The 22062-nt window shown below is 54.2% G+C and overlaps 2 protein-coding genes across 7 annotated transcripts in view; one reads left to right on the top strand and one right to left on the bottom strand.

Moving 5' to 3' along the window:
- MMP28 (matrix metallopeptidase 28) overlaps nucleotides 1–19697 on the top strand; it is a 25637-nt gene extending 5940 nt beyond the window's left edge. Inside the window, exons 2-10 of one of the 6 annotated variants that reach the window (XR_010838106.1) lie at nucleotides 3522–3601; nucleotides 3828–4015; nucleotides 9869–10093; nucleotides 13040–13285; nucleotides 14639–14788; nucleotides 15113–15280; nucleotides 16121–17159; nucleotides 17967–18019; nucleotides 18185–19697. Coding sequence is in view for 2 of the 6 variants with exons in the window: in XM_059048646.2 (XP_058904629.1) it covers nucleotides 3522–3601; nucleotides 3828–4015; nucleotides 9869–10093; nucleotides 13040–13285; nucleotides 14639–14788; nucleotides 15113–15280; nucleotides 16121–16515 (1452 nt within the window). In the remaining 4 variants the exon portion in view is untranslated. Of the gene's footprint in view, nucleotides 1–3521; nucleotides 3602–3827; nucleotides 4016–9868; nucleotides 10094–13039; nucleotides 13286–14638; nucleotides 14789–15112; nucleotides 15281–16120 lie in introns of all 6 variants that reach the window. The other 5 variants (XR_010838107.1, XR_010838104.1, XR_010838105.1 and 2 more) reach the window with 5 other exon arrangements.
- C19H17orf50 (chromosome 19 C17orf50 homolog) lies at nucleotides 17754–22062 on the bottom strand. The gene is made up of 3 exons (XM_059047474.2): nucleotides 21987–22062; nucleotides 18860–19184; nucleotides 17754–18758 (listed from the first exon to the last, which is right to left on the bottom strand). Exons 1-3 carry the CDS (start codon nucleotides 22060–22062, stop codon nucleotides 18545–18547), a joined length of 615 nt encoding a protein of 204 aa, XP_058903457.2. The 3' UTR covers nucleotides 17754–18544.

Here is a 22062-nt window from a genome sequence, read left to right as displayed (position 1 = left end):
GCAGGCAGATTCTCAACCACTGCACCACCAGGGAAGCCCCTTCCTCATCTTTAAAATGGCAATAACAACACCTGTCCTGCCTATGTTCTTGCAAGGTAATTGTGAAGCTCAAAGAAGGTGAGATACCCTGAAAAGCTTTACAATAGGCAAGAGCTCACTGTGCTCCTGATTACCAGAAAACATTTTTATTTATGGGACATGCCAAGGCAGAACGTCAGCTGTCATCCCCTGCGTCTTGACTTGGCTAATAATGCCACAGCCGTATCAGATGATAAACACAATCACACAGAGTCACTATAGAAAGATTAGAATCATAATGAAACACAATATGAGACGTAATAGATCATAAATGAAGCAACACGGTGTCTGCATGAGCTTGCAATTTTTTAATTCTTGGTTTCATTTTTGCTGCTGCACTTCTTTGATATGGAGGATGTCACAGCCACTCTGTGGACAGGAGACTGGAAGCTGACCCCTCCTAGACTAATCTACCAAAGGTCCCTTCCAGCAATGAGGCTCTGCGACTATAAATGGAAAAATAATGTTTTTAATGGAGCAACTATCATAAAGCTTTCCCAAAGCTTCTGCTTGCTGGATTGTCACGACACTCCTGTGAGAAACATAAAGCAGTATCCCTACCCCCATTTTATATTTTGAGGCACAGAGAGGTTAAGTAACTTTGCCATAGTTCACATAGCTAATCAGTTGCAGAAACAAGGCTACAATAAGAGAAGGAGCTGGAGTAGATCTTAGCTCTAATCCACCACCACCCCCCCATTTTATAAAAGAGGAAACTGAGGCCCAGAGAGGCATAGGACTTGCTTAAGGACACACAGTTCACAGCAGCACCAAGAATAAAACTCAAGACACTCAGTCCAGTGCTCTTGCCCTGCCGGGTTAGTGACTCAGAGCTCCGGGATTCATTTTGCTACACCTCATTGCTAGTCTCGCCCTGCTCAGTAATGGCCAGAATTTCCCCTTCCATCAGGCACTGAATGGGCTGGGCTCTACACACACTCCCAGGACAAGTCAGGACGGATGAAGGACTAGAACCCCCGGAGTTCTGATGCCTCTCAGCTTTCTGAGTCTGGGGAGAACCGTCTTCATTTTCCCCAAACACCACAGCCACCCCCAGGGCTTTGCAGAGGCGACTCCCCAGGGAAGTGGCCCCAGCCCTGACCAAGTGGGTGGGGCAGGTTGGCGCAAGCTTTCAGACCTGAGCAAGGTGAATCCCTGGAGGGGCACAGCCCTCCAGCTTCCTCTCCACGCAGCTCCAGCCCTGGGCTCCATGGGAGAGAGGATGGGTTGAGGACAGGGCAGAGAGAAAACCTGATGTTTGAACTGTGAGGCAAAGGGGAGCAGCCTGGGCACGGCTTCCGCGAAGGGGGACAGCGGTGATCCCAGGTGGAGCTCGGAGAGCCCCGGAGAGAGCACAGGACACCCTCCCAATCCTGCGTCTTCTCCTGGGGTCCCTTTGCCACACTGTCACCTGCCCCACACCTCTGCTCTTTCTCCCAGGCAGACGGGCGTTTCTCTAACCTTTGCAGGGGAAAACAGGCACGGGCAAATGCGCGCGCAGAAGAGGGTTAGAGAGGGCTGCAGGAGCAGAGGGCATCTCAACCCTGCCTCCTTCTCACCCCGGGATGTGGGTCTCCCTCCACTCAACAGAACTTTAGGACCCTCGGTATTAAGGGCCCCCTTCCTGTAATTAAAAATGTTTTAAGATATGTGCATAGTAAACATAGAATGAGTATAAGGGAGTTCTTAAGTCCTGAAAACCCCCATTATAACACTTCGGTGCTTTTATGGAAATATTAAGTGTCAAATTCTTAACATATTTTTTACTCATTCTTTTGGTGTCTCTTGGCTGGTGTCCTGGATACTTGCTTACTCTGCCTTCTAGAAATTCAGATCTGCCTTGAAACCCACAGGTCAGCCCAGGACTTCCCCTCTGATGGACCCCTGAAAAAAGTCTCCACCCCCATCCTGCCCTCCACCCAGCTTGCCTGCCAAAGTACCAGGCACAGCAGCCCAGCCAGGAAACAGGAGACGCCGCTAGTCAGTTTCCCCTGTCCTCCCCCTCTGTCCAAGGCTTCCAAGTTCCTGAGCCGGAGCCAAGTCCCTGATAAGGGCTGGGTGTGTTTGGGGGAAGAGGCACAGGGAGTGCCAGCTTGTTAGCCTGTGACCCAGTCTCTCCCAAGTCACTCACTCAGCAAAACTGCTTCCAAGAAAACAATTCGCTGACTTCCTTTAGAAAGCCACTCTGTCCATCCTCACCAAGGGAGAGGGAAGAGGCATGGAAGAGAACCAGGCACCTGGCTGGGGTGAGGCAAGTCTGAGATAAAGCACCTAGAATAACAGAGGTGTAACTGCCTTGTTCAAAGCACTTCCCGTCTTATAGATGGGTTGCATTCCAAAAGTCTCTTGTTAATTTTCCCACTAAGGTAAATCAACCTGATCAACTGTTTATTGAGCATTGACTATATACCAGACAACTATGCTAGATGTGCATTGCTATATTTAATCCTTCTGAGAATCCTGTGGGGTTATTTCTGTTCTCACATTGTGAGTGAAGAAATGGAGGCTCAGAAAGGTTAAGTAGTTTGTCTCTGGCCACCCAGCAGAGTCATGGTTGGGAACAGATTCTTGATTCCAAGACCTGTGGCTATTCTATGATGCCACACTATTTTGAGCAGTAAAGAGTCTTCCAGATTAAACCCCTAGAACTCCTTTAATCCATTATGCATCCCCAAATGGTGTACCTATGCAAAGGGAAAGAAGAAAACAATAGTGCTGAAACACTAATAAGTTCGCACAGGAAAACAATAAAATGGACTTGGAAAGAGTTTGTCTAGAATAAGGGTTCCTTATGGAAAGTGGCTTTATTGAGAAGAGGATGTGGAGGTCTCTGGAGACAGATATAACAAAATCCACAAAAAGGAGGCGGGACACTTGCAAAGGTTTAGGGGCTTGCCGGTCCTGGCTCTTAGTGTCTGGTTTCATTCCCAACTTGCGCCTTTTCCTTGGCGCAGCAGCTATGACTGGAGTTGATCTGAGTTAAGAAATACAGCAAAGAAGAGAACAAGGAAGACAGGAAATTATTTCTGGATAGGTAACACAGCAAGGAGGGGTGAAAATGAAGAGTCGATGGGTGTCTCTATAAGAATTCAGCAGTCGAGGTGATTTTTTTAATCCATTGGTGGGGCTTTATGAATGAGAAGGGCAAGCGGGGAGCCGAGTGCACACTTCCGCTGAAGGGTAGGACTGCTGCTAGGGATGGGCAAGGAGTCACACACTTCTTTCCACTGGCTTCCAAGAACTATATCCAGCTGATCTGTTGTTGGCCTGGAACTGAGTCCAGGTTCTGACTTTGATGCCAGGACTCTTTCTGCTATAGCTCACAGACCTTGTTGGGAAAAGGGATGAGCCTGGGCTCGATGTATGTGACACGGACCCTCGGAGACCCAGGGAGGGGAAAGGGCGCCACACCGTGGGAAAGTTGACCTTTCTCTCTCCCCCAGGCCTTCCTGGAGAAGTACGGATATCTCAGTGAACCCGCCCCCAGTAGTCCCGCCTCCACGCGATTCAGCAATGCCCTCAGGTAAGACAGAGGGATGTGGAGGACTTGGTGGTGCTGGCGTGCCAAGCTCCGGTCACCCCCTCCCTCCTCCTAGAAGGCTGGTCTCCCACGTGTGCCCAGGGGGGTCACACTCCATTGCTCCCTCCCTTTCGCCCCCAGCATCCTGCTGTCTCCAGGGAAGCTCTCTGCATTCATCCCCACCCGCCAGCCTCGCACGGTGGCCCTTTATCTCAATTCCTCCTAACAGGGAGTTCCAGTGGGTGTCCCAGCTGCCCACGAGTGGGATGCTGGACCCCGCCACGCTGCGCCAGATGACGCAGCCCCGCTGTGGGGTGGCAGATACCGACAGCCAGGTGGCCTGGACCGAGAGAGTCAGTGCCCTATTTACTGGACGTCGGGCCGAAATGAGGCGTAAGAAACGCTTTGCCAGGCAAGGTGAGCACTGTTAAAATCTAGCTGGGCTGGGATTCCCCAGTGTCCTGAAGCCCCGTGGCCAGAAAAATACGTCTCATCCTCGGACTGGGCTCTGTGAATAACCTCGCTCCCCCTAGGGTGGGTGAATAGGACCTCTCAACCCAGGGACCATGTTTGTGAACAGATATTTAAGTCAGAAGTATGCCTAAACTGATGAATTTTCTTTTTTTTTTTTTTTTTTTTTGGCGCGCGGGCTCAGCAGTTGTGGCTCATGAACTTAGTTGCACCGCGGCATGTGGAATCTTCCCGGACCAGGGCTCGAACCCGTGTCCCCTGCACTGGCAGGCGGGTTCTTAACCACTGAGCCACCAGGGAAGTCCATGAATTTTCTTCTTTTTTTAACTTTATTTTTTCATTTAAAAATATTTATTTATTTTTTGGCTGCGTTGGGTCTTCATTGCTGGACATGGGCTTTCTTTAGCTGTGGCGAGCGGGGGCTACTCTTCGTTGCGGTGCACGGGCTTCTCACTGTGGTGGCTTCTCTTGTCGCGGAGCATGGGCTCTAGGCCTGCGGGCTTCAGTAGTTACAGCACGGGGGCTCAGTAGTTGTGTCTCATGGGCTCTAGAGCTCAGGCTCAGTAGTTGTGGTGTACGGGCTTTGTTGCACCATGGCATGTGGGATCTTCCCGGACCGGGGCTCGAACCCGTGTCCGCTGCACTGGCAGGCGGACTCCTAACCACTGCGCCACCAGGGAAGTCCCTAAATTGATACATTTTCATTGTGCAAGTATTTTCCAGAGCAAACCCCATCAAGCCCACTTATTGCCTCGATCAATTTGCTATGTAGGGCAGTTAAACCATTGCCAACATTTTCTTTTATATTTGACTGAAGTCATTTTCATCTGAATCGATTCGTTTTTCATAAGAATTATTCAACAAAGATGTGATTCATCAATCAATTTTATTTTGACCGCGGCGCATTTTTTAACAGCGCTATGGAAATACAATTCACATACCATAAAATTTACCCACTTAAAGTGCACAACTCAGTGATTTTTAGTATATTCACAGCATTGTGCGCCCATCACCACAGTCTAATTCCAGAACGTTTTCATCACCTCAAGAAGAAACCCCATGCCCCAAATGAAACAGTCACCCCCACCCTCCCTCTTCCCAGCCCCAGGCAACCACGAATCAATCTCCTTTCTGACTCTGCAGATTTGCTTATTCTGGACATTTTCACATTACAGTTTCTGCCATTGTGATCTTCCTTGTGTAGTTTTAGGTTTTTCCTTCCCTTCCCCTCCTCCACTTCCTCCTTCTTTGTCCAAATCCAATCTTCCAGGATCAGATGTTACAGATCTACGATTTATGAAGATTTGATTCTTCTGTCAATTCTTCATCAGTAACAAGTTTAACTGTGTGTAATTTGTTTTTAATTTATTTATTTTATTTTTATTTATTTTTGGCTGCGTTGGGCCTTTGTTGCTGCACGCGGGCTTTCTCTAGTTGCGGCCAGCGGGTCTCCTCTTCATTGTGGCGCACGGCCTTCTCATTACAGTGGCTTCTCTTGCTGCAGAGCATGGGCTCTAGGCACGCGGGCTTCAGTAGTTGCGGCACGCGGGCTCAGTAGTTGTGGCTCGCGGGCTCTAGAGCTCAGGCTCAGTAGTTGTGGCACACAGGTTTAGTTGCTCTGCGGCATGTGGGATCTTCCCGGACCAGGGCTCGAACCTGTGTCCCCTGCATTAGCAGGTAGATTCTTAACCACCGCACCACCAGGGAAGCCCTAACTGTGTGTAATTTTAACATCTTGTTTGTACTAAGTCTAGTTTTCTCTGCTCAGTTTTCAAGATTTCCAACAAGACGGGGTTGCTCAGTCAGGTTCTCATCTCATTCATTTTACTGTGAGCACTTAGGGCCATTGCCTCTTTTAATTTGCATTAACTACTTTGGCTGACAATACCCATTATGAACAGAACAAGTGGCACGCTGTTTTTATTTCTTAGCTAATTCGTAAGGAAATTGTAAGCTGTTCCCCTCAGCTGTTGGAGGATGTCTGTTTCCAGGTACTTGCCAATCCAGTTCCACTGTGTCTACACATCCAGCCACTCTGGGTCCCCAGTACTGCCTGACCGCATTCTGGTAAAACAAGGAGGAGCGATGGGGTCCAGACTCTGGGGTCAAGATGTCCTTGGTATCAACATGTTCTGCATCCCCCAGTGTTTCTGGACAGCAGAGGGGAAAGGCAAGGTAGAATGGAGGAGCACTGTGAACTGGGGCAGCACCTCTGGATCCGGAGCTCTGAGTTTAGCTATGTGACCTGGGCCATGTCACTTCCCTCTGTTTCCTCACCGGAAACAGCTTGTTCAGGTTGCAAAGGAGAGGCGCTGATTACTAAGGGGAAGGGCTTGTTGTGAGAATATGGTGGGAAATGGGGCAGCCCCAGAGAGTCTCAACAGTGACACTTCCAGCCTAGAGTCGGTGTCCCAGAGAACTGAGACGATACTTCCTGGGCACTCAGGACATGACCTGAGCAAGAGGGATGCTTCCTCCAGGCAGCATCTCTTCTTCTCATGCCCTAAGGGAGGAACTGATCGGCTCCGTTTGTCACTATCCAATTCAGAGCATCCCTTTTGGACAGAGATTCATGCTAAGGCACCTCCCTCTCTATCTCGTTATCTGACACTGACCCCTGGTCCAGACAGCAGTGGCCAGACTAGACAGAGAATTTCTCTCTTATTCACAACATGAACCACAGCAGCTTGAATTCTTTACCTGCTGGGTGGGAAGACATTCCCTAGAAAAGAGCTGTGAGCTTGGCAGGCACCAAGCACTTCCTATGCCTTAGGAAAGAAAATGTAATAATAACATTTAATACACACTGAGCCTTTATGACCATGCCAAGCATGGTTCTAAATGGATGAACTCATTTAATCCAATAACAACCCAATGAGATGGGTACCATTATTATCCTCATTTACAGATGGGGAAAATGAGGGACAGAGAGCTTGCGCAACTTTCCCAGGGCCACGTAGCCAGAGCGTGGCACAGCCTTCTTTTCACTGGGAGGCCTGAGTGATTGCTGGATGTGAAAAGACCCAGAACATGGGTAGGTGCTCAAAACATGATGTGGATTTCTAGGCCAGTGACTTTCCATTATGTGGGTAAATGCTATACCGATGAAATTGGGTTCCAGGTTTGGCAGATAAAATACAGGATGCCCAGTTAAATTTGAATTTCAGATGAACAACTTAACTGTTCTGTTTTCACATACTTATACTACAAGAAGTATCTGTTGTTTATCTGAAACTCACATTGAACTAGGCATTCCGTATTTTCATTCGCTAAATCTGGCAACCTCATTCCAAGCACAGCTCCGGACTCTGTGCCTGCAGGGCTGATCTTCAATGTCCCTGCTCCCTCACACAGCTGGTGGAGGTGGGGAGCCCCGGGGCGGGGAGGGGGGGGTGTATCTGGGATGGAACACGAAGGAGCAGGGATATTTATTGAGCACCCACCACATGCCAGGCAGCTTTGTGCTGCCTTTTCATTTGCTATTTCACTTTTACCAGGAGATGAGTCTTACCGACCCCACTTTGCAAGTAAGGAAACTGAGGCTTGGAGAGAGTCTATAATTTGATACGCGAGTTTGTAAGCAAAGGGACTGGGATTTCAACCCACGTTCTCGCCACAGTATGAGTTGCCTGTTGGGAGTCAGGATTCCAGGGTCCCCCCGCCCCCAGGCAAGGAGTCTAGCTCTCTGCCCTTCCCCATCTCCTTTTCCTTCCCTCTTCTCTTTTGAATTTTGGAGCAAGGGTCTGGTGGGTGCAGTGCCAGGTGCTGCTGTGGCCCGAGGGTTGCCATGGAAACCAGCCCTGCCCGGCCAGGAGTTTGGGATGGGGGCCTGAAGTGGCCAGGCTGCTCCAAGGACACAGACCTCCAAGAAGACAGGGACGAGGGCTCAGGCTGCTGGCCAGGTGGTTCCTTTCTCACCGGCAGCCCCACTAAGGACCCCCCCATCCAGCTCTGCTCTCAAAGAAAATTAGTCTCTCAATACCAGTCCTATCTGTCCTCCCTAGCCTCCCCACTTCCTGCCCATGGAGTGAGGGGCCTCCCTAGCTGCAAAGAGGCAGAAAGAGCTGCCTCACACTTTTCTAGAAGCTTGAAGGTTTTTGGGGGGGGGAAGAGTCTGAGAGTTGGTCACCTATAGCAGGGTGTGAAAGAGCCCAGCGCCAGTCTGCCCTGTGCCTGGTGAAACTTACGATTCAATGAGAAGTGTTACTGGTACCTCGTGAACCCTCCTCAGGCGGAGCCTCTGGCCTCCCTCCAGGCCTTCCTCCTCTGCCTTCCTCAGAATCCTTCCCTTTCCCTCCCTGAGGGCTGGCCACTGGCTGGGAGGGGTTGTGTGGCTGCCAGGCCCAAAGGGGTGAGAGAAGGGAAACCCCTAACCCCACTTTCATGGAGGATGGAGGCGGAGGGAAAGTGTGCTCAGCTCTTCTGCCAGCTGGAGAATTCAGGAGAATTTCAGCTTGCGCAGAGCCCCTGCTTTGACCCAGAGGAGCGATGTTTAGGCAAATTTATAAGCCTTGAGTCTTAGCAAACGGGCCTGCTTATCTGTGTGGTACAGTGGCCGGCGCACTGGATTTGGTGTCGGGGCCTGGGCTCAGGGCCTAGCCCCGCCACTCACTCGTTCTGAGGCCCTTCCTCCTGGCCTCAATTTCAGCAAACTAGAGCAGAGAGATGGAGAAGGCGAAGGCCAAACGTCCATGACATCACTCCTTCTACCTGGTTCAGGCCAGGGTACCCCCAGGACAAAAAGGCAGGAGATCTGAACCTCCGCCTGCCCCCCAAGGGGAGAGGGGGCCCTGTCCTCTGGCCTGGCCCCCTAGCACAGCGGGGCCTGCCCTGCCCACTCATCACCCATGCTCCAGGGACTCTGGTCCATTTGGGAAACTGAGACCCAAAGGCAGCATGCTTCTCGGGTGCTCCGGGAGTCCTGCCTCCAGAGCTGTGCGTCTTCCACAGTTTCAGCCCCTGAGCTTGCAGGGCTCAGAAAGAGCCCACAAAAAACTCTGGCATCTGGACCTTCTGAGCACGCTGGTCCTGGGTGCAAGGCGAGCTACAGAGGGACACGGTTGACCTGGGGCTCAGGCAAGAGGCCAGAGTCTCAGGCCTCAGGGAGGAACTGCAGTTGGAGGCAAAGGAATAGGAACTCTTAACTACGCGGAGATGGAAAAATTTCTCTCGGTCAGTGACAAACACGCCCTTTGTTCTTATTTGTTTTCACCTCAGAGCTCTGCAGAGTCCCTGAGGAAGTGAGGGGGAGGGCCAGGGGTCAGAGAAGGACCTCGAAGAAATGGGCCTTGTGGTCTCTGGTCAGCAGCAGGCCCAGGGCTCGGAAAAGGGAGCCGGCAGGAGGGTGTGAGGGGTGGAGAGGAGGAGGGGGGAGAGGGCAGTCATGGCTGTGGCCCCCGGGGCTCCCCCACCACACGGTAGGCAGGGGCTGGAATTCGCTGCCAGCAAGAGACAAAGCACGGTTTTCGAGCTCAGCCCAGATTGTAGGGAAGATGGCCCCAGACCCGAGACTCCTTCAGGTTGGGGACTCTTCCTGGGTAGGGGCTGCTCACCCCCTGTCGTACTGGGACCTCCCCAGCTCGAGCCAATGGACTAGGGACCGTGCAGGACAAGCTTGGTCTTGCCAGTCTGAGAGCAGTGTCTCCACAGCCACACAGGGGTCTTCCCATCTGGGCTGTGTTTCCTCCATCACACCAGGGACTTCCTGGAGGAGGACCTAGCTCCCCATCAAAAGGCTCCGCAGGGAGCAGCCCCAGGCTCTGCAGCAGGTGTCACTGATGCAGCCTCTCTGGGTGGCAGGCAACAAGTGGTACAAGCGGCATCTCTCCTACCGCCTGGTGAACTGGCCCCAGCACCTGCCTGAGCCGGCAGTTCGGGGGGCCGTGCGTGCCGCCTTCCAGCTGTGGAGCAACGTCTCGGCGCTGGAGTTCTGGGAGGCCCCGGCCACAGGCCCCGCTGACATCCGCCTCGCCTTCTTCCAAGGGGACCACAACGACGGGCTGAGCAACGCCTTCGATGGCCCAGGTGCTGACACAGAGCCTCTCTCCCACACGGCAGGAGGGAAACCCAACTAGGAGAGGCAGTCTGGGGAGGGCAGTAGAGGCTTCACTCCCCCTTTGGCCTTGGCCAAGCTGCAGCCCCCTCTGAAGAACCTTCAGTCTTCCCATCTGTAGAATGGGGACAGTGGTCCCCGCCCTATTAGGGTCCCTGCCTCATGGCTGAGGGGATGGTCACATGAGGTTCTCCATGGAAAGTGCTTTGCAAATTCTAAAGAGTATTATCTCTAGTCGGGCCTGTGCATATCTTGTTCTCCAGGAGTGGATGTTCTCCAGACCAAGGCTCTAAAAACACCCAGAGGCCACCACAACCCCACTCCCGCCCTCCCACCACCCACTGCACAGTCACTGCCACAGGGCAAGAGGCATTCTACCCTCTCCCTGCCACCTGCTTCACACACGCACAGCCCAGACCGTTCTCCTGTTTGCCCCCGACCTAAAGGCTTACGGCTGCAATATAAACCGCTCTCCTCCCCTCCTGCCCAGCACTAGCCTTCACAACCTGAATGCGGGCCATCTGTACATCTCCTCCCCACTAGTGAGGCGAGGAGACCTGATCAGACCCCTTCAGGGTGGGGACTTAAGCCCTTGTGTCGCCTGGGTACCTGGGCCCCACCTCCCCTGCACTCTCCTGCTTTCCATCAAGCCCACTCAGAGCAAAGCCCACTTCCAAGACCTGCTGCTGAGACCCAGGGTAGGACTGGGAGAGATTTAGGTTCTTCGAGAATCCACATGTAGCAGACACACGTGCTTGCACGTAACTCACTTCGCCCACGATATCTTCAGGAGACTTTTTTTTTTTTTTTCGGTACGCGGGCCTCTCACTGTTGTGGCCTCTCCTGTTGCGGAGCACAGACTCCGGACGCGCAGGCTCAGCGGCCACGGCTCACGGGCCCAGCCGCTCCGCGGCATGTGGGATCTTCCCAGACCAGGGCTCGAACCCGTGTCCCCTGCATTCACAGGCAGATTCTCAACCACTGCACCACCAGGGAAGCGTTTCATGAGACATTGATATCCATACCCAGGTCCCCAGGCGGAGTCTGGTCACTAAGACAGCACTGGACTGGGAGTCAGCTCTCTGATTTGAGAGAGGTGTTTTGTCTGAGTTTATGTCTTCTCCCTTCGAAACCCGCCCATCTGCCTCCCAGGATTATTGTGAGGGTTAAACAGAAAGGGCTTACATGTCTCGAAACAGCTTGGGGCATATTCAAAATTAGAAGCATGTATTCCTCCTACAAATAGCCAGCTCTCCATGCTCCAGGAGCCTCCCTTTAAAGGCAGCCTCCCAACTTTTTTTTTTTTTGCGGTACACGGGCCTCTCACTGTTGTGGCCTCTCCCGTTGCGGAGCACAGGCTCCGAACGCGCAGGCTCAGCGGCCACGGCTCACGGGCCCAGCCGCTCCGCAGCATGTGGGATCCTCCCGGACCGGGGCACGAACCCGTGTTCCCCTGCATTGGCAGGCGGACTCTCAACCACTGCGCCACCAGGGAAGCCCCAGCTGCCTCCCAACTTTTGTCAGTCCTCTCTGGCCTGGGCTCCAAGAAGGCAACGCCAGAAGGACCTTCAGTGGGCTTCGAGGCCAGCATGATTGCAGTGCTGTTTGCTGATTCCTGCAGAAAGTGAATCGTGAGGGGGTAGGACCCTAGAAACTGCAAAATTGCATCTGGGGCCCACTACCAGCTTGAGAATCACTGATCCAGCCCATCTCCCTCTGCTGGCTCCTATTACAAGCAGGAAGTAGAGACCAACACAGGGCCCTGGCAGAGGGAAGGCAAGAGTGAAAGAACGCAAGAATGTATATACTTTGGTTTTTTTTTTTTTTTCCCCCACCGCGTGGCATGCGGGATCTTAGTTTTCTGACCAGGAATCCAATCCGTGCCCCGTGCAGTAGAAGTGCAGAGTCCTAACCACAGGACTGCCAGGGAAGTCCCCTACATACGCTTCTCTCTCTCTCTCCTTTTTTTTTTTTTTTTATAAATTTATTGATTTTTGGCTGCATTGGGTCTTCGTTGCTGCACACAGGCTTCCTCTAGTTGCGGTGAGCGGGGGCTACTCTTCGTTGCCGTGCACGGGCTTCTTATTTCAGTGGCTTCTCTTGTTGCTGAGCACGGGTTCTAGGCACGCGGGCTTCAGTAGTTGTGGCACGTGGGCTCAGTAGCTGTGGCTTGCGGGCTCTAGAGCTCAGGCTCAGTAGTTGTGGCGCACGGGCTTAGTTGCTCCGCGGCATGTGGGATCTTCCCGGACCAGGGCTCGAACCCGTGTCCCCTGCATTGGCAGGCAGATTCTTAACCACTGTGCCGCCAGGGAAGTAGTCCCCCCTATATGTACTTATTAATAAATAAGCTATACCTACCCATAAACACACTAAGCACCCAGATCAAGAAACAACATTACCAACACCCCAGAAGTCTCATTAAGCCCCCTTCGGGGGTAACCACTGTCCCTACTCCTAGATCTCTTCGAAAGTAAGTAACGGTTATTACCTGCGGTAGACACTAAGTATTACATGTAACATACACAAGTACACACATCCCTTTTTAATACTCAGAACAACCCCGTGAGGAGCAACTCCCTTATCAACATGCCCATTTTTCAGATAAAAGCTAAGACACAGAGAGGTTAAGCTATCTGTCCAAGGTCACACAGCTAGTAAAGGGATAAAACCGGGATTTGGAAGCTAGGCAGTTTGGCCCCGTGCTCTTTGTACACCACGCTCCCTCTTAAGGCTTCCAGGGCCCATAGCCTAGTCATCTGTCCATTGTACCACACTTCAGCTTCTGCCAGACTTAATTCGGAGGGAAATTACTCATCAAAAACGCAGCCATACACACGCCAATGGCATTTGCGCCGGGCGGTGGGAAGTTGGGGGGTGTCGCGGGCGGCGGCTCCGCCTGACCTCCTCGCCGCCTGTAGGCGGCGCCCTGGCGCACGCCTTCCTCCCCCGCCGCGGCGAAGCGCACTTCGACCGCGACGAGCGCTGGTCCCTGAGCCGCCGCCGCGGGCGCAACCTGTTCGTGGTGCTGGCGCATGAGATCGGCCACACGCTCGGCCTGACCCACTCGGCCGCGCCGCGCGCGCTCATGGCGCCCTACTACAAGAGGCTGGGCCGCGACGCGCTGCTCAGCTGGGACGACGTGCTGGCCGTGCAGAGCCTGTATGGTGAGCCCCCGGCGCGCTCGCCACTGCGCTCTCCCCTGTCCCCTGCGCCCCGGGATCCCCAGGGCTCGGACACCGGCTCTTCAAATAGGATCCCCCATCCTAAGCGCAGGAAGCTGGCCTCCCCATCACTGGTCATTCCCGATGCTGAAGCTTCGGGCTCCCCTCAAATCTTGAGAAACCTCATCTCCTGCTGTGCTTCACTCGCATGCCTGGCCTCTATCATCCCAACCAATTCCTGGGCACAGCCCTCCTCTGCGTTCCAGTTGCTGATTCCTGCCCAACCAGGGCAGCGCAATTCCTCTCGTATCCCTGCCCCATCACCCAGACCCAGTCCTCGATCACACCCAGACCCCAGAGCCCTCATCCCTGCTCCCACAGCTCCAGTGGCTCTCCCCCAACATTTCCCTCTCCGTGAGCTGATGCCCACTTTTCCCCCAAGCCTGGGCCTCTGCCTGGCGGTGGACTTAGACAAGGTCTTCTCCCACAGAATGAACTGACTGGTGCTTCCCAGAGATTTATGTGGACCCCGGGGCTGTGACCCTGAGTACCTGGTGTGGTGGGCAGGGCCAGGATCCGTAGGATCAAGTCACCATTCCATCCGGGTTAGCAGTTGCTCTTGGGCAAAGCACTTCCCCTTTTAGAGCCCTCGGTTTTATCTTCTGGAGGGAAAAAAAAAGGGGAGGGATAATAATTGAGGCCCTGCTTACCTCCCAGGGCTGTTGTTCTGGTGGATATTAACATGCTTTGTAGCCTAAGAGACCTCCACAAAGGTAATAATAATAGCTGTTATTTCACGAGTGTCTACCATGGGCCAGACACTTAACACACCCATGAGGTATCTTTTTATCCACAAATGAGGAGAATGGGGCTCAGAGACGTTAGATAACTTGTCCAAGGTCACCCAGCTAGGAAGGTGCAGACCAGGATTCAGGAGCTGGTGCCAAATTCTGAGCTTGTTGGACTCTGCCTCATTCTCATAAGTGAAGTATAGTGATGTCATTATTATAACTGCTGTAATTATCACAGCCCAGGCCCCTGAACTCTGCCCTCATGCCATCTGCATTGTCCAGGACTCAGGGAAGAGGCCCCTCTGCCCTTTTTAGTTCCAAACCCTTGTTTGGTTCCCCTACTCCGATTTTACCCTTTTCCAGACCGTTCGGCAGGAAAGAGGACTTCTGAGTTTGGTGCTATGGTTAACACTAACAACCAAGGACAACTCTTAACCCCCCACCCCTGCCCTCCTTCCCTGCCCCTCCTGTCGGATAATGAAATGAACCAAGGGGGAGATCTCGAGCCCTCAACACACCCCCAACCAGTGTGTGTTCTCTCCTGCTTCCCTCCTTCCCTGTGAAGGGAAGCCCCAGGGCGGCTCAGGGGCCATCCAGCTCCCAGGAAAGCTGTTCACGGACTTTGAGGCCTGGGACCCCCACAGACTCCAAGGAAGGCGCCCTGAAACCCGAGGTCCTAAATATTGCCACTCTTCCTTCGATGCAATCACTGTAGGTAAGATGGTCCCGCCGGTTCCTTGCTTCCTTCTTCCCTCCTCCTCCACATCTCCAGGGGTCTCCAGAGCTGGAGTACAAGGTTGGGGGAGGAATTATAAAATCCAGAAATCCCAAGTCACAAGCATTCTGCAGGGTAGCAAGCCCACGCCAAGCAAAACGCTGCTTCCTCCTGCACTTTCCCCTCTGCCCCAGCTACGCATGCTGTATCCTCTCTGCTGCATCCTCTCGCATCAGTTTGGGAAGCTGGGTTCTAGGGAAGCACCTTCCCTGGAAAGAAGGCAGGAGGCTGATGGTCACTCAGCTTTCTCTTGTCTCTGGGCAGATGGGCAACATCGACTATACATATTTCAAGGGAACCAGTTCTGGGAGGTGACAGCTGATGGCAACGTCTCAGAGCCCCACCCACTACAGAAAAGGTGGGCAGGGCTGCCCCCCCATATTGAGGCGGCCGTGGTGTCATTGGAGGATGGAGACTTCTACTTCTTCAAAGGTACCAGTCCTGTGGGGCAGATGAGAAAATTGACGCCTAGAGAGGGGAGGAGTCTGCCCAAGGTCAAAAGAGGGGAGGAGTCTCAATTCCATTCTGAACCTGTGGCCCCAGGAACTCTCCCAGGAGATTCCTTTAGTGATGGATTGGGGGGCACAGGTGTCACGCTTGTCCCAGAGAGAGAGCAGGTTGGAGAGTTTCAGAGAAGAGTCTAGAGGGAAGCAGAGGATGGCTCTGAGCTCTGCAAGACAGCAGAAGGACAAACCTTCCTTGGAATCCTGGCTGTGTGAGTCTGGGCCCTGTCACTTAACTCTTGGAGCTTGAATTTGTTGAACGGGGAAAATAATCCCTCAGGTTTGCTGGGGAAGGAGGATTAAAAGAACACGATGTCTGAGGAATGTGCAGTATATTACATGAGAAAATTGTGTTCATTCATTGATTCAACCAATATTGAGTGCCGTCTACAAACTCGGCTGGAGGTGTTGGGATACAGTAGTGATCGAAACAAAAATCCCTGCCCTCACAGAACTGTTGGTAGTAATGGCCGTGGAGAAAGCCCCTGGACTTCCCTGAAGTCTAGCACTCACCTGGGAGGGCACACGCTTCCTGCCTGGGGTGGGGAGGTTCCCTCAGAGCAACCTGCCCTCTGCGGACACCTGCTGGAAGTGGAGGCCACAAGAGTCCCTCCTCTACTGTTTACAACTGATCTATTTTGATTATCACGAATACTGACCACCTTGGGCTCCAACATGAAGGGGAGTAGGAATAAGGGGGCACAAAGGTGGGGTAGAGGACCAAAGGGCGAGCGCACCAACTCACGCTGGCTCTGCCGATGTCCCACAGGGAGTCGATGCTGGAGGTTCCAGGGCCCCAAGCCAGTGTGGGGCTCCCCACAGCTGTGCAGGGCAGGGGGGCTGCCCCCCCACCCGGATGCTGCCCTCTTCTTCCCTCCTCTGAGTCGCCTCATCCTCTTCAAGGGCGCCCGCTACTACGTGCTGGCCCGAGGGGGGCTGCAGGTGGAGCCCTACTACCCCCGAGGCCTGCAGGACTGGGGCGGTGTCCCTGAGGAGGTCAGCGGCGCCCTGCCCAGGCCCGACGGCTCTATCATCTTCTTCAGAGACGACCGCTACTGGCACCTCGACCAGGCCAAACTTCGAGCAACGGCCTCGGGCCGCTGGGCCACAGAGCTGCCCTGGATGGGCTGCTGGCATGCCAACTCGGGGGGCACCCTGTTCTGAAGATGCCCCCACCTCTTAGTGAATTGCTGGCGCTCTCGTGGCCAACGTGTATCCGCAGCCCCAAGGGCAGACCCTGTCTGGAAGCCTCTGAGCCTCCCTGCAGAAGTCCGGGCAGGAAAGTTCATCTGCATTTGTTCCCTGGAGAATGTCTTTGTGCTGTCAAGACATTGATCTTTGTGGGATCAATTCAACGAGAAGCCAAAAAGGATCCCAGACCCCACGGCCCTTTCCCCAAAGACCCATTCCTCCCCAGGCCTTGGGGATTTTGTTTCTTCCCCTAAAGGTGCAGTTCCTGTCCATGAGGCCACAGCACTGGGCAACCAGGAAGGATGCAAAACTCAATGGAGAAGTTGGGACCACTTTGCAAGACTGTCCCTTCCCCTCAGGACCTCCTGGCTCAGTCCTTGGAGAATTGTGTCTTATTTAACCAGAGGCCCCACCCCCAGAAAGACTGGATGGATTGAGTACAAGGGTCTCCAACCTCAGGGGTGTCAGGACCCAGAACAAGAAGGAGACTGATGCAGGCTTACTAGGCCCTGTTTCTTTCAGGGGTTGGGGGGAAGACTGGAATAAAGAGGTGCTCCCAGCTGGTGGGCCTGGAGGGGGGAAGCAGCCTTCCTTGGACACATTTCTAGTGAGAGCAGGTGGGTATGGATGCTAGGGAGGCCGCAACCTTGTTCTTCTGGTCAAAGCCGGGACCAGTGAGTTGTGCGTGTGTGTAGTTGTGATGGGGAGAGGGGCCCTGCCTCTCTCCTCAAAAATCAAAATATCCTTCGCCCACCTCATCCCCCAGGCCAGATGAAGGACCCTGTGTGGTAGGAGGAGGACAGGGGCCTCTCTGGAGGTCTGCACAGCTGCAGTCGCTGGGGGCTCTGCAAGCCGGGAGAGCTTCGTACTCACAATGGCCCCATTCTCCTGGCCACACACGAAGCATTCCAGGAGCTCCCACTGGCCGCCCAAGAATAGCTGGGATTCCTGGAGAAGGACCCAGCTCCCTGGCCTCCCAGTCTTCTGTCTCAGCGGCTTCTGGGGCTGGTTCTCTAGTCCTGCCCCCTGCACACCTGCCAGTGCCTCCTCTGCACACACACTGACCTCAGCCAGACCGGGCTTCCCGCGGGAGGGGAGGAAGGTCCGTCCAGCTTTAGCTGCCAGTGGGCATTCCTGGCCCCGCAGCTTCATTTTCTTCTCTGCGCAGTGGGAAGAATGGCCCTTCACTGCCCTTGGCTGCAAGTGCTTTGCTTCGCCCCGTCCGGGGGGAGTTGCAGGGAGGAGGCTCTCCGCCTGCCCTTTTCCCTCTGGCTTGAACCCGGGGGAAGGGGAGGAGGGTCGATCTTTATCCCACGCCCCACCTCAAGGCACTGACACTTTTTTTGTTGTTGTTTTGTTTTGTCTCGTTTTTTTGCTGTACGTGGGCCTCTCACTGTTGTGGCCTCTCCCGTTGCGGAGCACAGACTCCGGACGCGCAGGCTCAGCGGCCATGGCTCACGGACCCAGCCGCTCCGCGGTATGTGGGATCTTCCCGGACCGGGGCACGAACCTGTGTCCCCTGCATCAGCAGGCGGACTCTCAACCACTGCGCCACCAGGGAAGCCCCTGACACTTTGATTAGGGGCTTTATTGAATGATTTGAGGGAAGGGGCAAGTTTCCCAGACGGGTTATTTTCTCTAGGCGACGCCTCTTCTCACCGGGCCCGAAGGACGTGAAATACCCCAGAGATGAGCGTGAGGCTGTACCAGGGGGCGCCAGTCATGTGGGCGGTGGGCACTGCGTGCTGACCCGGGCGCGGGGGCCCTCGGGAGGCTCTGTTGGAGGAATGGAGCTCCAGGTGATGTTGGGCTCCGCATTGATGACAGGTGGGGCCGGTCATCAGCGGTGGGCCTGCTGGGCTGCTCGGAGCGGAGCGCTCCGGCAAGGCGGCTCTCAGGCACGTGCTGGAGAGCGCTCCGCGTCTGGGGAGAGGTGAGGGTGGCGGGGAATTTGGAGTCAGGCGAGGATGGAGGGCCACAGAGGCCGGGGATTGGGGGGCGTTCAAAGGCCTACGGCAGCCCCCGCGCCTGCAGAAGCCCCCGCCTCCCGCAGATCCGGGTGCTCCAGAACGCAGTGCGCCACGTAGCTCGGCGAGCTGTGCAGGTTCCTGCACTTTTTGCAGAAAAGGATCTCGCAGCGCGCGCAGCCCCCGCCGCGCAGCCGCCGCCGCCGCCGCGTCTCCAGCACGCACGGCTCCTCCGGGGGGATCCGCTTCCTGCGGGCGGGGGCCGAGGCGCTCAGGGCACGGCGCCGCCGGCTCCCGCCCGGGACCCTGGCGCCAGTGCATCCCGCCCCCGCCGAGCGGCGCGCCCTCACCTGTTAGCGGGAGCTGCCAGACCTCCGAGCAGCGCAAAGGGACTGAACCAGCCCCAGAAGCCGCTGTCCGCTCGCCGCAGCAGCGCCACCTGCTGGGTGCTGGACTTCCGGCGCAGCGGATAGTACGACACGGAGCCCCGCTCCCAGCCCTCCCCGCTCTCCGCCTCCCCGCCTTCCGCCCCGCCCTCGGCCGTGCGCTCCTCCCGTGGCCTCTCCTCCTCGTCCTCCTCCGACCCCTCCTCCGCGGCCGCGGCCTCCGCCTCCGCCTCCGCCTCCCTGGTCCCGGGCTGCTCCAGCTCCTTCCTCCACAAGGGGGTCTTCACGCCTGCGGGAGCGGGGAGGAGGTCAGTGAAGGGCCTGGGTACCCTGACTGTTGCCCACAGCCCGACCTCCCGCCCCCCGCCTCCAAAAAAAATAGGCAGGCGTTCGAAGGACGGTGCGCACGAGATGCCCGGAGCCAGCAGGATTCCAGGAGAGGGTTACAGAGTGTGCAGGATTTCCCGGGCAAAGGAGGGCTTGGTTCCTAGGTCCCCGCACTTCCTAGCTGAAGACTCGGGGCAAGTCACGTCGCTTCTGTCACCTCCGTTTCCCTATCTGTAAAATGGGGGAAAAGTAGTGCCTATCTCAAGGGTTACTGTAAGGCAGGTATCAGATCGAGTGTGTTTGAAGCGCCTGGCTCAGGGGCGGCGGGAAGCCATCAACAAACAGGTGCAATGAGCCTTGTGAACCCGGAAGAGAAGGCGGTTCATCACCACCTTCCTTCTAATTGGCTCCGGGGTGGGGACTGATCTCTGTGCAGGCTGTCAATAAACATTAAGTGCACTGATTGGAATTTTAATAGGTGGTTTATATTTTGTTTTCTGGATGGAACGGGATTTCCGTCTTCAAAGTGGGCCTTACCTTAAGAAAGCCCAGCAACACCTGCGGCGGGGTGGGCAGGCAGGTGGGCCTTTGCACTGTTAGAAATGAACGCCTCCGACGAGCAAAACAGGAAAAGTGCCCCTTATAAGCGGACTAAATAGAAGTTTTCTTGCCCTCCCACCCCATAGGCAGACCTATTAGGAAAAGGCTGCCCTAGGGGGGAGCCAATTAGGAAAAGGCATCTATTCCTCCTTCTAGGCTTGACCCGAACTGCCAGCTGGATTTCAGCCACAACTGTCCCCTTGCTGGTGTTCAGGACACAAACTCCACAACCCCAAGCGGCAGTCCTGGCAGGCGGGAAGTTCCTGGACTGATGTGAGAGTAACCCGGTCTCTGCCGCTAGGTGTCCACCACTCACTCATTAAACACTGACCCAGCCCCACCATGTGCCCTGCTGTCTGCTGGATCTGGGAAGCTAGACTTGTAATGAAAAAAAGGAGGAGGAGGGCAGGGAAGACACAATTCCTGGGGTTTGCCCTGGAAAGGTCTAGAAATTTTTCTATTGATCCCTGCCCATCATGTTTAAAGAGGTTGGAGACAAAGCGGAATGATAATAAAGCTAGTGTTCCAGCCCACATGTATTGAGCACCAATTGCACGTAGCCACCGGGCCAACCTCTTCATACATCATGCCCCTTCAACTTCCCGCCCTCGCAGGTCGGTGACGTGGTAGGTAACAAAGGGGCCTCTGAATTTCAAGACTTTTGAAACCTTTCAAGAAAAGTTGTTTCAAACATTCTGCCAGTTCTTGGTATTGCTAAATGTGGAGAACCAAGATCCACTGTACTTTTTTTTTTTTTTTTTTTGGCCATACCGCACGGCATGTGGGATCTTAGTTCCCCGACCAGGGATCGAACCCGTACCCCCTGAAGTGGAAGCCCAGAGTCCTAACCACTGGACAGCCAGGGAATTCCCAAGGTCCACTGTACTTTTATTTAGGAAAACACATGAAGGAGCCTTCTGGTTGTGAAAGGCCAGACGTAGTGCACAGCCAGAAAGGGGTGCTGGGAACATTTGGGGAGGATAAGGAATTGGAAAGGAAGGCTGGGACTTGGGGGGCCAGACTATGGAGTTTGGACTTTGCCCTTCAGCAGTGGGGAGACACTGAACGTTTTGACACAGGGATGTGCTCAGAGCCGTCCTTTAGGATGTTCCCTCTGACAGAAGGAGACAGAGAGAGACCTACTTAGGAGTCATTACAGTGGTCCAGGCCAGAGAAGACAAAGATCCGAACAGCAGCAGATGAAGATGAGAGAGCAGATGTCAAGAATATTCAGGAAAGAGAGAGAAGAGGGCTTGTACATGGATGGGTAACTGAGAAAAGGCTGGGCTTCTACTCTGGGGTTGCCATGGTGATGGGTTGATTGGTCCACCCTGGAGTCAAGAGACCCTGTCCTCCGGCCCCACTCACCATGTTTATCCATTCTTCCCAAAGCTGTGCTGCCCTCTTCCCTTGACCAGGCACTGGGAATGAGAGGGAGTTCCCACAGAACTTGGTCAGGTCTCTAGGGCCTCTGTTGGATTATGAGGGGGTGGGGCTAGAACCCCACCTGCCCATAGGGTTCCACCCCAGAATAGTTGCCTTTTCTAGAGCTTCCAAAAGCACCCCCAAACAGTACCTTTTCTCTTGGGAAGGTATTAAAGGGGATAGAGAGCAACTTTGGCCCCCAATAGACTGGGGTCAAATCCCAGCTCTACCACATAAACATAAAAGCTATTATCATATTATCTCTCTGAGCTTTAGCATATTATCTTTCTGACTGTCAGTCTCTGTATCTGTAAGTCAGAGATGGCAGTGCAGTACCAGACTTTACCTGGCCCACAGAAAACACTTAAAGCATTATGTTTATTTCCATCTCTGTTTTCTCTTTCTGTTCTATCCCTGTCCTTCCTCACCCTTGCTCCCCACCCCACCGACTTCCAGCTCATTGTTTTAGCTCCAAGAAGCAGAGGACATGGTGTGAAGTCCTGTAGAAAGCAGAACTCGGGCAAGAGCTGGCTGTAGCTCCTGGATGTTCTGTATGTGTGTGAGAGAGCTGGGGCTGGGGAAGGGAATAACATCATAGAAACTTGGGAGACTCCTTCTTTTCCTGGCCTGACAGTGGGGTGTGTTGGCAGAGTCAGGGGTATGGAGAGAGGCAGAGGATGCAAACCCAGATCTGGAGAATCTGTCTGATGGGATACCGTTGCTGGAGTCAAGGAGATACCAGTCTGATAGGGGAACGTGATATGGTCCTCCATCCAGGTCTGAAGCCGGGGGATGGGGTCTCTTCCTTCAGGCAT

This window comes from Kogia breviceps, chromosome 19 (assembly GCF_026419965.1).
Source record: "Kogia breviceps isolate mKogBre1 chromosome 19, mKogBre1 haplotype 1, whole genome shotgun sequence".
Lineage (NCBI taxonomy): Eukaryota > Metazoa > Chordata > Mammalia > Artiodactyla > Physeteridae > Kogia > Kogia breviceps.
Note: the sequence above shows the minus strand (reverse complement) of the source record. Positions and strands in the feature narration are given on the sequence as shown.